Here is a 16,349-nt window from a genome sequence, read left to right as displayed (position 1 = left end):
AGAGAGATCTTTATGGCACAAGGTGCATACAGGGGGTACAGCCAATGTCAGAGTCTTGTATGGAGTTGTAGTCCTAACAGGGCAGCAGACTGTGCTCCCTTCATACTCACATGTATGTTCAGCTCCACATTTTTCCACTGACAGAACCGGGTGAATTTCTCACTGTAATGAGACACCAAAGAAGGGGAGTGAAAACCTGGTGACAGGCAGAGGAAGTGAAAGGGAGAGGAAGAGAGACAGACATTTTACAGATTATCATACGTCTCATCATTTTTACATATTTGACAGAAACCTGAGAAAAATGGAACTCCCCCTTCTTTTCCCCCCACCCACTTTCTCTTCCTCTTTCCTGTCTCCTGTATCCCTCATCTTCCTCTCACTTCTTTTGCCTCTCAGCTTGCCCCCTTCTCACCTCTCGATGAATTTCTGGAACACAGCTCCCTGCAGGCACTGACAAATCTCTTCAATGTAAGGCTGAGAAAACAAACCACCAGTAAGTAAGTACCATACTGTGAGGCCCTCTTGCCCACTCTCCTGCCCATATGAGCTCTCCAGGATAAGGCTATAGAAGCAAAAACCTTCAGCGACATTTCCTGCTATCAGGGGTCAGCAACGGAGAACGTGCATAACTGTAACGCCACCCTCTGTGATGCATACATACCCCTGAAGCCTGGATCAGAGGGTTCTCCAGCACCCTGACTGCATTGTATGGTGCTGGGCCCTCCTGCACTTCAACTCTTCCCATATATACAAGGACTTTAAAATGAACCACCTGCACCAGAACTTGTGTGTGCATAGACCAGTTAAGAAGGGTGCTACAGAGATATGGCAGGATCTCAAAGCCACGGCATATGACCCGCAATCCAGACCATAGCAGGAATATGAGCCCATTTATAAGAAAACGTCAAAATTTAGAAAGAAATAAGTAGAAAATTTTGCTCAGATCCAGGTACCTAAGTCTTCTGACAATTATGTTCCTGTTCTCAAGAATTGGTCAGCATCTATGAGACAAACTTGGTTCTTTTTGTTACATAGAGCTTTTTGGACCCCAGTTCGTTTACAAAAGTTGGATAGCTCTAGGTCTAATAGATGCTGGCATTGTAATTTAGATGCTGGGACTCTAGATCATTTACTTTTTTTCTGTCCCTTTGTCAATGCCTTTTGGAAGTTAATTTGGTCCCAAATTAATTCAATGTTAGAAAATCATGTTGCCCTATCCTATGATACTATTTTATTTGGAACGTCTATGAGATTCAAGAGCCAAATTTCAGCAAACAACAATAAACTTTTATTAATACTGACGGGGGTTGCCATTCAACATATTACTGGAAATTGGAAGGACTATACTAAACTTAATTATACCTTTTGGTGGAATTCAGTTTGTCATATTTATAAAATGGAGAGAGTGCTTGCTATACAGCAAGGAAATTATAATAGTTTCAAAAAGATTTGGGGGCCATTGATTGCATATTCTAATGATTAGACACCTTGGACACCTTTTTATTACATAGGACTATATTTAATGTGGAGATGGGGAGGTATGTTATGTGATTTAACGGGTTTATTCCTGATGAATGGGATGGGTGGGGGAGGGGTATTTTGTATATGCATTTGACAATAATTGTTAGAATGTCAAGTGATTTGTACGAATTATCTGATTGAATATTGTACACTTGTTGCACGAGTTAAAACTGAATAAAGAATAAAAAAAAAAAAAAAAGAGTTGACAGCCCAAGGGCTTGATTTATCAATGCTCATCTTCCCTTAAAAGTCTATCAAGTAAAAAGCATTGTAAATCAGGTCGTAAGTGCAAGCACCACAGGATATGCAATTTGCCAAGGTCTTTGGGGAGTTTTAAGAGCACACCACTCTCTAACCTCTAGAAAAGGCATCTCTCACACATCTACACAGGGAGGCAAGAAAAGGAGTTTAGGCACCTGGAAGAGACCCGGAGGGACCAGCTTTTTACTCAAGTGGCTTTGGACATATTCAGTTGCATTCTTGGAGAAAGGCTGCAAGAAAAGAAAATACAAGGAAACAGTCAAGCCCAGAAGAGTTCATTTAATTACACAAAGGGTTCAGCTAGAGCAGTAGCTTCAGCAGTGCAAGCTACACATACAAGACAGGTTGCAGCTTCAACAATCCTTCACACACAGAGCGCAGGCGGCAGCAGCGGAAACATTCCTCACATGCAGAGCGCAGGCGGCAGCAGCGGAAACCTTCCTCACACGCAGAGCGCAGGCGGCAGCTTCCCTCACACGCAGAGCACAGGCGGCAGCTTCCCTCACACGCAGAGCACAGGCGGCAGCGCAAGCTTCCCTCACACGCAGAGCACAGGCGGCAGCTTCCCTCACACGCAGAGAATAGGCGGCAGCGCAAGCTTCCCTCACACGCAGAGCGCAGGCGGCAGCAGCGGAAACCTTCCTCACACGCAGAGCGCAGGCGGCAGCTTCCCTCACACGCAGAGCACAGGCGGCAGCTTCCCTCACACGCAGAGCATAGGCGGCAGCGCAAGCTTCCCTCACACGTAGAGCACAGGCGGCAGCGCAAGCTTCCCTCACACGCAGAGCACAGGCGGCAGCAGCAGAAACTTTCCTCACACGCAGAGCACAGGCGGCAGCAGCAGCTTCCCTCACATGCAGAGGGCAGGCGGCAGCGCAAGCTTCCCTCACACGCAGAGCACAGGCGGCAGTGGCAGCGCAAGCTTCCCTCACACACATCACACTGCTCTACCAATGTGCTACAACCTCACTATGGAGAAATCACCACAGTAGGAAGTTTGTTTCTCATTTTTGCCCAGTTAGTGGCGTAGGAAGGGGTGGGGAGGGCAGTCTGCCCCATCTTATTGGGGGCACCGGTACCCGTCCTCCTCTCCACCCCCCCACAGCTCCTTCCCGACTCCCACTGCCATACGCGCAAACCCCTTCCCTTGTACCTCCTTAATTTTCCCGGCGCAAGCAATATTGCAAACTTTCTGCCTGCGTCAGTGTTGGTTCTCTCTGATGTCACTTCTGGGTCCCGAAGCCTAGGAAGTGATGTCGGAGGAAGAGCAGACCGAACACGAGCAGCAAGTTCGTGATGCTGCTCGCACTGGGAAAATTTTAAAGAGGTAAGGGGGAAGGGAAGGAGGGCACATGTGCAGCAGGGGGGATCGGGAAATAGTGGGGAAGGGGCGCCACTCACCCTCACTACGCCACTGTACTCAGGCCTTAATGTTTTTACTGTTTGCTTTTCAAGGTCTATAGCAGGGGTGTCCAACTTGCGGCCCCGTGAAGTATTTTGTGCGGCCCCGGTCGAGGGCGATGCGGCGTTTTCCTCCGCTGCCCCCCGGGTGTTTACCGTCTTGCCGGCTCCCTCCTCTGTCTTGCTGCAGCATTTGTGTGTTTATGCGACCCCAGAAAATTTTTTTCCAGCCAATGCGGCCCAGGAAAGCCAAAAGGTTGGACACCCCTGGTCTATAGTGTGGGGCTTACTGACGCAGAAGCATGGGGATGGGCGTTTCCTGTGAAGGGATGGCTTTACACGGGGCAGCAACACGAATCCACTCACATGAGAACATGAGAGCAGCTCTTTCATGATGTACTGATCGAAAATATCACGGCTCTTCGTGTAGCGTTCCTCTTCGGATTCCAGTTTCTCATACTTCTTTATCTGCAGAGCAAGATGCAGCCCCGTAAATTGTCCACCCCGGATCAGAGAGGGGAGATGTGCCAGCCACAGAACTACAATTCAGCAATACGTTCCAATCCCAGTTCTGCCACCGTCTCAGTGCATGACTTACTGCCCTCTGGCCCCAGTATCCGAGTGCTATTACTGGATGTTGTTCAGGAGCCTAAGAGGGAGGGGAGGGGGGAACAACTTTCATACCTGCAACAGGGGTTCTCCACGGACAGTAGGATCCTACAGCTACACTGCTGGCGACGTCATCCCTCAATGCGCGCTAATCAGGAAGGGTCACCAAAGCTCAAGAATTTAAATAATGCAGAGACTGCACGTAGGGTTCCCGTGACTGTGAAAGATACTGGACGGCTTTCTACGGCGATCAACCAAATTCGACTTAATCCACTTTTGGCTTTCATTTTTGAACACAGATTCCTCTCTGGACCCCTGAGGAAGATATTTTAAATTGAAACACAGACCGTGTTGGGTCCCTACTCTTAAAACTGATGTGGATTATTTATGGATGTACGCCATCACATTGTGTCTTATTAACTGAATTAAAGCCAGCATCGCTTACAGCTTCTCCGCAGTTTTCTCCTCTTTTTTTTTGTGTTTGGTTTCACCACTTTGACTGCGGACTTGTTGGGTTTTCCTTTGGTTGCAAAGATACTGTTACAACCAGCATGTATCAACAAGGGAGACAATGAGAGGGCTAGTGTGGCTATAGGATCCTGCTGTTAACCGAGAACACCTGTTACAGGTATGAAACTATTTGCCTACCGCAGGGCTCTGGTACAGAGCTCTGATGTCTGTAGCAGATAAGAGATGACAATTTTATCACCATAAGAGCATTCGCCAGTCATGGGCTTCAAATGGAGGTCATCTGCAATTTCCAGCAAAGAATTGGCAATTAAACCCTGAAAGCATTGCCTTGAGAATGAATGTGGCTGTTCGGCAGACTGGATGAACCACACATTTACCATGTTACTACGTAACTATTACGAGGCAAGCCGATTGTATTTCTACATTTGTTGAAGGGAGCGTGAAAACACTTTTATTTGGGGGGGGGGGCTATGATCTTTCAGCACCTTCAGAGGGCAGCATGATCAATTATACCCATGAACAACTGGTGCTTTGGAAGCAAACGTTTGGACAATTTGAAACTCTTTCCTATAAATCTCTTTTCAAAAAGACCTTCCCAGCTTCTGCAACCCAGCTTTGCCTCATTTACCAGACCACGTGCACTGAGGGTGGCCAGACCCTCACACGTCTGCTTTCAGGGTAGAGGTGGGCCCTGGCCTGGAACCTCCGTCACAATCCCGGGAGACTGCTCTGTTCAAATCAATAGGCTCAGTTTCAGTGAGGGCAACCAGAGACCTTCAGCGGACTAAGAAGGCAAAAAAACAATACCCCCTGGCATGCCCCCTCACGGCTTTAATCCCTGCCCCTAAAAGCTGCCAGACTTAGGGTATACTTGGGATACCCAGAGATGACATACCTGGTCACGTTGAGAATCCATGGCAGAGAGGGCCTAACTTCACATCCCCTGCTTCCCACCAGTGGCATAGTAAGGAGGGGGGGGCGGTCGGTCCGCAGCCACCAGTCCTCCTCTCCGCCCCCACTACTGCGCGTGCATGCCGCTTCCCTTCCCCCATACTTCTGTAACATTCCTGGTGCGAGCAGCAACCCCTAAGCTGCGGTCGTGCCAGCATCGGTTCTTCCTCTGACGTCACTTTCCTGGATCTGCGCCTAGAAGCGACGTCGGAGGAAGAGCCGATGCTGGCACCACCGCAGCTTAGGGGTTGCTGCTCGCACCAGGAACGTTACAGTAGATACGGAGGAAGGGAAACAGTGCGCGGCAGGAGGGGGGTGGGGGAAGGGCGGAAAAGAAGGCGGGGCACCACCGCCCCAGACGCTCTCACCCTCACTACGCCACTTCTCGCAACTATATTACTCTCACCACTAACACGCCTCACTCCCCATTATCTTGTAGCCCTTCATTTCGGATCTTCCTCCCAAAAAGATACTGCCGCCCGTGGGTTGGGTGGACACCTCCTCTTGGACTCCCATGTCGAAAGGGGCCACACCACTGTAGCAGCATTTGTATTCCCTCACTCTTTCCTGCTGAGGGCTCAGCCTCGATGGATGGAGGACCCAAATGCAGCTCTCCTACATATCAGTGGTCGAAATCTGGAACGCTCTTCCAGAGGCTGTTATAGGGGAAAGCATCCTTCAGGGATTCAAGAAAAGGTTGGATAAGTCCTGCTAGAACAGTACATAAGCAGGTAAGGCTAGACTCAAATAGGGCACCTAAGGGCCGTCGCGTGAGCGGACTGCTAGGCACGATGGATCACTGGGTCTGACCCAGCAGCAGCAAATCTTACGTTCTTATGGACAGCACTAAAGCGTGATATCATGGGGCCAATCCTCGCTTCTTGTAAGCTAGATGTAAGTAGCAGAAATCTTTATACTCGTTTTCCTTTCAATATATCTGTCACTATGCAACAGAGTTTTCTAACGCAAGTCTGTGCTCACACTGGACTCGAATGTTTATTTATAGGATTACTATTTCAAAGGCTTGGCGTGGGTTACAATAAACACTCACCAGAGTACACAAGTCATAAAACACATAAAACTTCATTAAACGCTGTGAATAAAAGACTAATGCTATTCAAAGTGAGTCTTCAGAAAGAACTGAAAAAAAAAAAAAATTAACACCGAGGGATTTTTCTTGTACTGTAGCTTGGGATCAAGTTTCAAGTTTCTATTAAAATGTGATATTCTGCGTATTAGTTTCCTAAGCTGTATACATTTCAAGTCTAAATTTGGGAAGAGAGAACTACATGTCAGTTCAAGAAGTGGCCCGCTCACTGTGTTTGACACCGCTGTTCACCTTAAACCGTTCCCGAGAGCCTAACTTGACGCAGTGTGCTTGCTTAATATATATTTACCAGAGGCACGAAATAAACAACAAACTGAAAGCGAGACCCTTCCTCCTGAACTCCTGACTAGCTTTTGAGACCTGGCCTCCATTTTTCAGCCTCTGCAATCTTTCCGATATCTTTTCTGACTGTTTACAGATTTGAGAAATTAGTAGTGCAGTGGAATCTTAGTTAAGCGGTTCTCAACCAACTGACAAAAAAATTGCCGGTGGGGGGAAACCCCCACCCCCACCCCGAAGCACCAACAGTCCTAAGCCGCAAACACCCCTCAAGCCCCGAAGCAGGTGGCGGTCCTGAGCCGTGAACACCCCCCCCCTCACTCCCTTACCTGAAGTGGCAGCCGGTCAACAGGAGTCAGCGCTCAAAACAGGCTGCTTGCAGGCCAGCCCCAGAAAGGCCTTTCATCCGACGCGTAATGCATTGGAGGAAAGGCCCTGCTGGGGCTGGCCATGAGCAGCCTGTTTTTGAGCGCTGCCTCCTGCTGACCAACTGCTGCTTCAAGTAAGTAAAGGAGGGAGGGGGTTCGCGGCTCAGGACCATCACCTGCTTCTGCTGCTTCAGGACTTGAGGGAGGGGGTTCACGGCTCAAGACTACCACCTGCTTCGGGACTTGAGGGAGAGGGGTTTGTGGCTCAGGACCGCTGGTGCTTCAAGATGGGGGGGGGGGTGGAATTGAGATCTGGCACACATTCCTTGTATAGCTCTGTATTATACAGCAACCAGAAAAACAGTTATCTGGCATGCACCAATTCCCATGGGTGCCGGATAACTGAGATTCTACTGTACCACCATACAAGTTCTCATGCAAGATCATCCTTGGCTCATTTTTCACTAACCCAAGAAGGTAGCACACAGCTCTCAAGAGCAAGTTAGAAATGAGTCAAGAGAAGTCACTATAACAGGTCTCACCTACAACTTTTTTTTTGCTGGTCTAGTAAATTGCATAAAAATTAGCAACTGATGTTTTACCTCTTCATAAAATTCCACTTGTGGTTTGGCCTCTTCAACGTAATTTAAACAGAATTCTTTAAACAGCAAGTAACCTGGAAGAGAAAGAGAAGAGTCAGGCACACAGAACAGAGCCAGCTCAGGCTGTCGGAGACACCCAAACTTTTCTCAATGACAGCCATTAACTTATTATATTGATTTAGCTCATTCAAAATGAATGCTTCATTAAACTAAAAACTAATGGATGGGAGGTCAGGAAGAGTTTATTGTAATGGAGATTTGCATTTACAAAAGATTTTCCTGTTTCTCTTGCTGCTGCTGTTGTCTGCAGTGCTTAATAAAAAAAAATTAAAAACACTTTCAGTTAACAAAATTTGAATAGAGAAATCTGAGAATTTTAATGAAAAGCAGGGCTAACCCCCAGTCGTCAACACCTCAGATTCAGCCCAGCAAGCTGGCATTCCTCCAGGCTGCTGCACCTGATACTGCTCTGAGGGTTAGATGCTCAAAAATTGGCGTTAAAAACCGATGGGCTGCTGTCGCAGCCGTTATTGTAGCGATTTTTTTTAAAAAGCGAGTCATTCTCCAAAAAACGCTCATGCAAATGAGGATGGCGGAGAGTAATGAAGGTTTGCTAAATCTGCATGCGCCCATTGCTGGTGATAGCGATGGCCACATGTGCAGATTAAATGCAAAAGAAAACCCCCAAAACCCAATAAATAGAGCCGCCAAAGTCAAGCAATCCCTGGCAGCAGGAGAGATGCCCACTCTCTCCCACCGCCAAGCAGAGCACCCCCTGACACCCCTCCCGGGTGAGATGCCCACTCCCTCCCGCCACCAAGCAACCCCTCCACACCACTGTGCCTCTGATGACCCTCCCTCCCTCCCTTTTACCTTACTTATGATGGCTGACTGGAGGAATGCCTACTCCCTCCGGCCAGCAGACCTGCCTCTTCAAAATGGCAGGCCTTCTCCTCCTCTAGGATGCACCGGGGAGGGGCCTGAGGCTCTGATTGGCCCAGGTTTATTAAGGCTCCTTCTATGGGCGGGGCCTTAGGTATCTAGGCCAATCAGAGCCTTAGGCCCCTCCCTGGGGCATCCATAGAGTAAACGCCTACTAAGGTTGAACTTTCTGGTAGAGATAGTCTGGCTTTGACACCTAAGGCCCCTCCCATAATTTAGAAGTGAGCAGGAAAATCTGACCTGTATTGAATGCTCTATTTATGTGATAGGCCTACCAGCCATTGAGACTCTTGACAAAGGCATAGATACCGAAACACTGTCGGTATCGAGTCTTTGCAGTGCTACTATCACTAAAGTGAACTATGAACTGCACACCCGTGGCTGAATTATTGACATCTCCTCCTCACGGCTCCTTGCTTCTGGAGTTCAACCATAACCGGGGAGAGTTACGTCAACACAATGATCGCTTTGCAGGAGTCAATCAAGAAGAAGAAGAAAAAAAATGCGCCATGCTGCTTCTTCACAACAATGCGCCAGTGCACATGTCACGACAATTACAGGCTGCCATTCGAGAATGTGGGTTTCAGCAGCTGAACCATCCACCCTGCAGTCCTGACCTGGCTCCCTCAGATTATTTTCTGTTCCAAGTTTTGAAGAAATCTCTCCATGGACAGCGGGTTTTCAAGTGATGAAGACATCAAGGAAACCATGATGTCCTGGCTTGAAGGTCAAACAGAAGAATTATTTTCAAAGGGGTTAAAGTCACTGCAGGAAAAGTGGATGAAGCGTGTGGAGCTATCAGGGGACGATATTGAAAAATAAAACAAAATTTTTTTGAGAACTCTTTTCTTTCCTACTAAGGTAGATAAATTATTGAACGCCCCTCATATGTCAGGCTTCTGCTTCAAACAAGAAAGGGCCCATCTCTTACATCACTTAACCCTACTGTTTCTTCAGTGCCATCAAAAGGCAGCTGGTCTGGGTAATGGTTATCCCAGGTCATAAATACATATATGTCCTGCAGCCAATTGCATATACTATATATGCTTCCAGAATGACAAAGGTTGGATATTATATGGAATGGTTTTTATAGGAAGGGAATTGTGTATATGCTGATAAACTATAGCAAGCATGAGAGAAAGAGAGAAACAGGAAGTGGTATGTTACTTCCTATATGAGACCACAACGCCTTTAGTTGAAAACACCACTTAAGGGAAGCCGTTACAGGGAGAAGTTAAAACATGCATTTACACATTTAAAAAAAGGAACCTTAAAAACATTTAGCCTCAGCAATTTCTCTTTATTAATAACTTAAAATTTTCCAGTATGGGGCCAGCTTGGAGACCCAAAGGCAGTGCTATGTGGTGCCAAGCAGAGAGATGTGGGTTTGATTTCCCAGACTGATTTCTGCCCCTTGGGCTGGCTGGGGCCATTACAGAGGCAGGTGTTCACATTCCCCTGAGGTAAGATCAACAGACAGCATCAGAGGCTGACATGTTTGAGATCCAGAAGGGCTTCCACTCCTCTGAGCATTTCTTTGGCACAACAAAGTATATGGATTATCTGCCGGAGCTTGAGTCTTCTGGAGGGACTGGTTCTATGGTTTAAATGAGAGCCCTGCTACTTGAATTCTAAGGCACGCCACTGTCAATCCCTTGTCAAGGCCCTCCTGTAGGAATAGCAATACAAACAAGATGGCTGCATTGACTGGCTCTAACTTTTCTTTGCTGCACCAGCGCTGAAATTCCTTAGCATACGCTGAAACCATTGTAGGCTTTTTGGCTCTTAGTAGAGTAGCAATGACTACTTCCGAGTATCCTCACTGGACTTGCGCTGCGCACTCAAGAGTCATGCTGGTAGACCAAAGCATCCTGGATCTTCTAGGGCAATCGACCCCTGTGATGGTACATATGGCTTAAATATCTAGCCATCTTTATAACGTTGCTCAGACCCTTTTTGCCTTCTCTGGCCAGTCTGCTGGTGCATCCGCAAACCAATCTGAGAGAGGGTGCGCAAACTATCTTGTCACCCTCTTTGATAATCTGCAGGAGCCAGCAGCTCGACATTATCAATTCCCAAACCTCCAGATAGTCCGAGAGCCAACCTCCGATCTTCAGAGGAACGGTTTGAGGGCTGGCATCATTGTGGCTTTTTGGCTGGCACTGCGGAGCAGAAACCTGAACCCTGGTTCCCAGAGAACTTCTGTCTGGAACCTTGAAAGGCTAACATAGTAACATAGTAGATGACGGCAGATAAAGACCCGAATGGTCCATCCAGTCTGCCCAACCTGATTCAATTTAAATTTTTTTATTTTTTTTTTCTTCTTAGCTATTTCTGGGCAAGAATCCAAAGCTTTACCCGGTACTGTGCTTGGCTCTTGAGAAATACTGGCAAGAACGCTGGGACCCACAAAAGGACCCCCGGCTCTGGACTCTAGCTGCTCAGGGTCTGCTGTCTGGTAAAGATTGTGGTTGGCGATCTTGCACACTGGCCATAAGATTGTCAAACAGTATCTGAATGCGAGCCTGCTCAGTGTCGCTTTAGAGGTCGAATCATCTGCCCATTGTCTGATCCAGAGCATACTATGGGCAGAGATCAAAAAATGTTGAGACTTACCCCATTTCTCTAATTATATCAGAGTGCATCTACTATGTAGTCTATTTCCACCAACACAAGCTGAGTTAGGGGCTCAGAGACCATCAGGCTCCGATTTCATAGCCTAGAAAAAGACAGGCACATGCCACAAAGGAGGACATGCAGAAACGGAGGGGGAGAGCGAAACGGGTGCAGAACCTCTAACCCTCCCCACCAAGGACACAACGGATACAGAAATGGAGGGGGGGAGGCGAAACTTCCCCCCAAGGGAAGCTATTGATGCCTAACACAGCCTGCGCTCAAGCAAGCAAGTGCTGAAGGCCCAGAACCCTGATCTACACCAATCTTCAGCAGGCTGACTACAAAGGTCACCGAAGGATACACCTGCCAGCTGCAGACTAAAGTCTGCTCCTCTCCAAGCAGGCACAGCAGTCCTTTGAGGCTTGATAAACTGCAAACAACTAAAAAAAAAAACCAAAAAACCCAACATTGCAAAATAATAAAGAAATAAAGGGAGCAGATCAGAGGAACACCTTCATACTCGCTTGCAGAAGAACTGAAGGGGGGCAGCAGAGACCGGGGAGGAGGAGCTGAAAAGCTGTGATTGACATCTTTTGCAGTATGCTTGTGAGTACGCACGGACAACCCTATGGTTCAGCATTCCATTCCCTATTGCACTGGAATAACTGGTTTTGATTGATCAAAGGTCCTATAAAAGAGCAGTTTCGGTACTGTTATTCAATCAATATAAATGCAGAAAAAATAACCCCACCTCCTTTCCAATACATTCAATCAAGGAATAAACAAATGAGATATCCCCACCCCCACCTGGATGTGCATAGAAATAAACAAAAATTAAAGACAAAAAAAGACAACTATAATGAAGTAATAAATGATGTCAACGGGCCCCAAACCAGTTTAGATAAATTGCTATGCCCCTATCAGCATTCATTTTCTCATACCTATAGCTTGAGCATAAACTCGCCCACCAAAAAGGAAAATTAAGGCAATCGTAAATTTTTCCAATTCCGAGTTACCATTTGCATGGCTATCCGTGTCATAATTAGGAAAAGTGATCTCTTACGGAATGGGGTCAGCGATTGCTGTTGTGATACGAATATACACAACAGTATGTTGAAGAAAATTAATGAACGCCCCTTGAGCGGCCTAGTCCTGAATCCAACACAAAGTCTGTGACCAGACTACCACCAGCCAACCTGAAAGAGCTTGAACTATTCTCCCAAGAGGCACGGACAAAAAGTACATCATCCCACTGTGCAAAATTGGTAGTCACAGACCCAAAATGACTCATGGCTGCTACTGTTGCAACAGTGGCTTCCACCAAGAATTAAAATATCAAAAAACGTTAAGTACCTTTTGAATAGTTCTATAATGGTTCTTTCGGTTTGAATAGTGTCGAATATGAAATAAAACTCCTACTTTAATTCTTTCCGAGAGGTATTTAAGCAGCAGAATCCATGAAGAAAAAAATCTCCAGGTAGCTGCAAATGTAAGCTAGTGTTGTTAGAAACCAGGCCTGGTTCAGACAGAAGCACAGAGGAGGAGGAGGAGGAAGAAATTATCAGATCAACAAATGGCACTAACACATACAGGCATATAAAATAAACATGACCCCCATCTCAAGTATAATGAATCCAACAGCAGCCTACCTGACATAAAAGTCAAGAATTATTCTTTCATGTTAGGATTTCAGTTGAATCTGGCATTTAGGGACACACTTGAAGTAGGGTTGTTAGATTTCCTCTTTAAGAAAAAAAAAAAAAAGGGACACCTGGCCCCGCCCATTATACCCCAGCCCCGCCCCCACATAAACATCCGGTCTCCTTCCCCGAGCTCAGGACACATTTGGAGGCCCTCTGTGCATGAGTGTATGCCGAGGCAATGACATCACACGCATATGTGCGTGCATATGACATCATCGCATTGGCATCCAAGCATGCACAGGTGGCCTCCAGGGACTTCCAAAACCCAGACAAACTGCTGGATTTTGGAAATACCTCTGGCACCTGGCCAGTCCTCTAAAAAAAGGACATGTCTGGGTTTTCCCAGACGTCTGGTAACCCTTACCTGAAGATCTAAATATACCGTGGAAGTGAGATGGGAAAGGAAAGACATGCACAGGAAGTGAACCTTTTTCAGTGCAAAGGAGGCTCTGAATAAGGGGCTCGAGAGTGTGGATGAAAGGGTGTGGACTCTGGAGCAATCAAAGGATATATTTCATGGAACAGATCCCTGTGGAGGTGGTGGAGATAGTCTGTATCCGAATTCCAGAAAGCATGGGACAAACACAGAGCATTTCCGAGGGGAAGGAAAGAGATATAGACTGGCGAGGCTGTATGATCTTTCTGTGTAAGGTGATGTATGTAACAAAAATCTTATACATGAATACAGGATGTCTGGTGCGATACTCCGAGGACCTCACAGGAAAGAGACTTGGAAGTACTGGTCAACAAGTCAATGAAGCCATCCGCTCAATGCGATGCAGCGGCGTAAAGGGTGAACATAATGCTAGGCATGATTAAGAAGGGGGGGATCACGAACGGATCTGAGAAGGTTATCATGCCGCTGTACTGGGCCATGGTATGCCCCCAACCTGGAATACTGCGTCCAGCACTGGTCGCTGTACATGAAGAAGGACACGATACTACTCGAAAGGGCCCAGAGATGAGCGACTAAAATGGTTAAGGGGCTAGAGAAGTTACCGTACTGCGAGAAGTTAGAGAAACTGGGCCAATTCCCCCATGAAAAGAGGAGACAGAGGGGACATGATCGAAACATTCAAGATAATGAAGGGAATAGGCTTAGTAGATAAAGACAGGTTGTTCACTCTCTCCAAGGTAGGGAGAATGAGAGGGCACTCTCTATAACTGAAAGGGGATAGATTCTGTACAAATGTAAGGAAGTTCTTCTTCACCCAGAGAATGGTGGAAAACTGGAACGCTCTTCTGGAGGCTGTTATAGAGGAAAACACCCTCCAAGGATTCAAGACAAAATTAGACAAATTCCTGCTGAACCTGAACGTATGCAGGTAGGGCTGGTCTCAGTTAGGGCACTGGTCTTTGACCTAGGGGCCGCCACAAGAGCAGACTGCTGGGCACGATGGACCAGTGGTCTGACCGAGCAGTGACAATTCTTATGTTTATGCTTATTTTTATGCGTTTTTAAAAATTTACTCCCCTTCTGGCATATAAAATCATTACAAAAGAAAGGCAAAGCCGATGTCATAATACAACATAAGAGATTTTACTGAAAGTTCCTATGTGAAGTCCCAACTAGGATCCTGGTTTTGGCAGCGCACTGCCTTCCTCAGGGGACAAAGCAAACGGACAACAAGATATTATCGTGGTATCTCTATTTCAGGTAGTCTTGAAAAAGACCTTTAGGAACGTACCGAAAGAAGTTTGGCTGCACACTGAGGATGAAAAGAGGTGCCTGCCAGCTGACTTCCCTACGCGGTACAGCGCCAGCGATGCCTGATTCAAAGACCTGCATGTTTCCCCCTTCTTTCTAGCGTCCTCCAGCTTCCTCCCTGGCCTCACCTTTAACCCTTTCAGGACCATAAGGATCGTAGGCCAATTTTTGTGGTTTTGACGACATTTTTATGGTAAAAAGGGCTTGCAGATGCCAAAAAATTGATTTTTTTTGTGAAATATCATTATTTTTTTTTTTTTTTAAATCAAACTTCTGGCTTATGGACAGTGTGGCAAGTGAATCTTCTCGTCAATCTGGCAACGACGCTAATGAATGAATGTCGGAACCAGTTTGTTTACATAAAGGCAGTATCATATGGAATCCGTACATATCAAATTTAGAACTGTAGACTATCCCAATCAAAATTTATAGGATTTTAAAGTTATGGGACAAATAGGTCCCTTGGTCCTGAAAGGGTTAAAGCTAATTACAGGAGCCCGCAGAGGATCGCCATTAGGTAAAATTATTTTATTTCCAATATAGTGATTGAAATGTGTCAGTTTTGAGAATTTATATCTGCTGTGTCTATTGTGTGTATATGAAACATGAATGGAAAAAAATTGCATTTAAAAAATTTTTTTTTTTATTAATTATAACTTTTTCACACGTATAACAACTTGTTTAAGGAAATACGGAGCCATAATCCAACATGAAAACAAATCCAAGTACAAATTAAGAAGTAATAACAATCTTATGGAAATAGCTCTTCCTTAGGAAAAGAGGAATCAAAATTACCGAGAGATAAGTTACAGGAAACTAGGAAAAGGCTTAATATGTCAAACCCCCCCCAGTTACTAATTATCTGAACCGGACACTCCATTTCTTTTTTTTTTTTTTTTAATTCTTTATTTATCATTTTAAAATATTTAACAAAATCAAACATTTTGTACAGAAAGATTGTCAGATCAAACACAAAATAATAAGAAATAATTTACATAATATTGAAAAAATCTAATCACACAATCTCAAGTCCTCAATAATGTGATCCAAGATTTAAATGAGTGAATTTTAAGGAAATCAATTAATTGATAAATCTACACAAAAGAAAAAGTATCGTATGACTGGATTAAGGAGTTTATTCTATTATCAGATCCAATTTGTTGTTACTATTATATTGTTGTTATAGTTGTTGTTGTTCCTTCTTTTTCCAAACGTTTCAGCGTCAGAAAAGCTGTGAGTTGAGCTGGTTCAAAAAACACATATTTATTATCTCGATACCTTATTATGCATTTACATGGGAAACGTAAAAAGAAAATACCACCCAGCTGTGTAACTCCTGGTTTCATCATAAGAAATTGACGCCTACGGTTCTGAGTTTCTCTACTAACATCTGGAAACATTTGAATTTTCAAACCCAGAAATTCTTTATTCTTGTTCTTAAAGAACATTTTTAAGATCCAGTCCTTATCTGGCAACAACGTCACTGAAAGTAAAAGAGTTGCTGGTTTAGCCAAATCTTTATCTGATGTTTCCAGGATTACTGTCAAATCTTAGGACACTCCATTTCTGATAAACCCCTTGAGGTCCAAAAAGGATCTTAGCTAATCAGGCACATAAAATATATATTTCAAACCCATATATTTAATAATACACTGCTGCCAATTGAGCTCTTTAAAAAATTTCTTATAGAAAATTTGAAGTTTCTGGCTGACCAGATACCACCAATAAATAAACTGTTCTATTTGCCTTTGAGACAAAAGAATTACTGCATTTGGACTACCTGTGTCCAATAGTTTACCTGTTGACACT

General features: G+C 45.3%; 1 protein-coding gene across 2 annotated transcripts in view; it reads right to left on the bottom strand.

The window, feature by feature from the left end:
* GRK2 (G protein-coupled receptor kinase 2) overlaps positions 1-16,349 on the bottom strand; it is an 86,544-nt gene that overhangs the window by 37,139 nt on the left and 33,056 nt on the right. The window contains exons 3-7 of one of the 2 annotated variants that reach the window (XM_033920069.1): positions 7,572-7,645; positions 3,550-3,651; positions 1,938-2,012; positions 413-474; positions 111-162 (exon numbers count right to left, since the gene is read on the bottom strand). In XM_033920069.1, coding sequence (XP_033775960.1) covers positions 111-162; positions 413-474; positions 1,938-2,012; positions 3,550-3,651; positions 7,572-7,645 — 365 coding nt within the window. The remainder of the gene's footprint in view (positions 1-110; positions 163-412; positions 475-1,937; positions 2,013-3,549; positions 3,652-7,571; positions 7,646-16,349) is intronic. The other variant, XM_033920070.1, reaches the window with a different exon arrangement.

This window comes from Geotrypetes seraphini, chromosome 14, assembly GCF_902459505.1.
Source record: "Geotrypetes seraphini chromosome 14, aGeoSer1.1, whole genome shotgun sequence".
Taxonomy (NCBI): Eukaryota; Metazoa; Chordata; class Amphibia; order Gymnophiona; family Dermophiidae; genus Geotrypetes; species Geotrypetes seraphini.
Note: the sequence above shows the minus strand (reverse complement) of the source record. Positions and strands in the feature narration are given on the sequence as shown.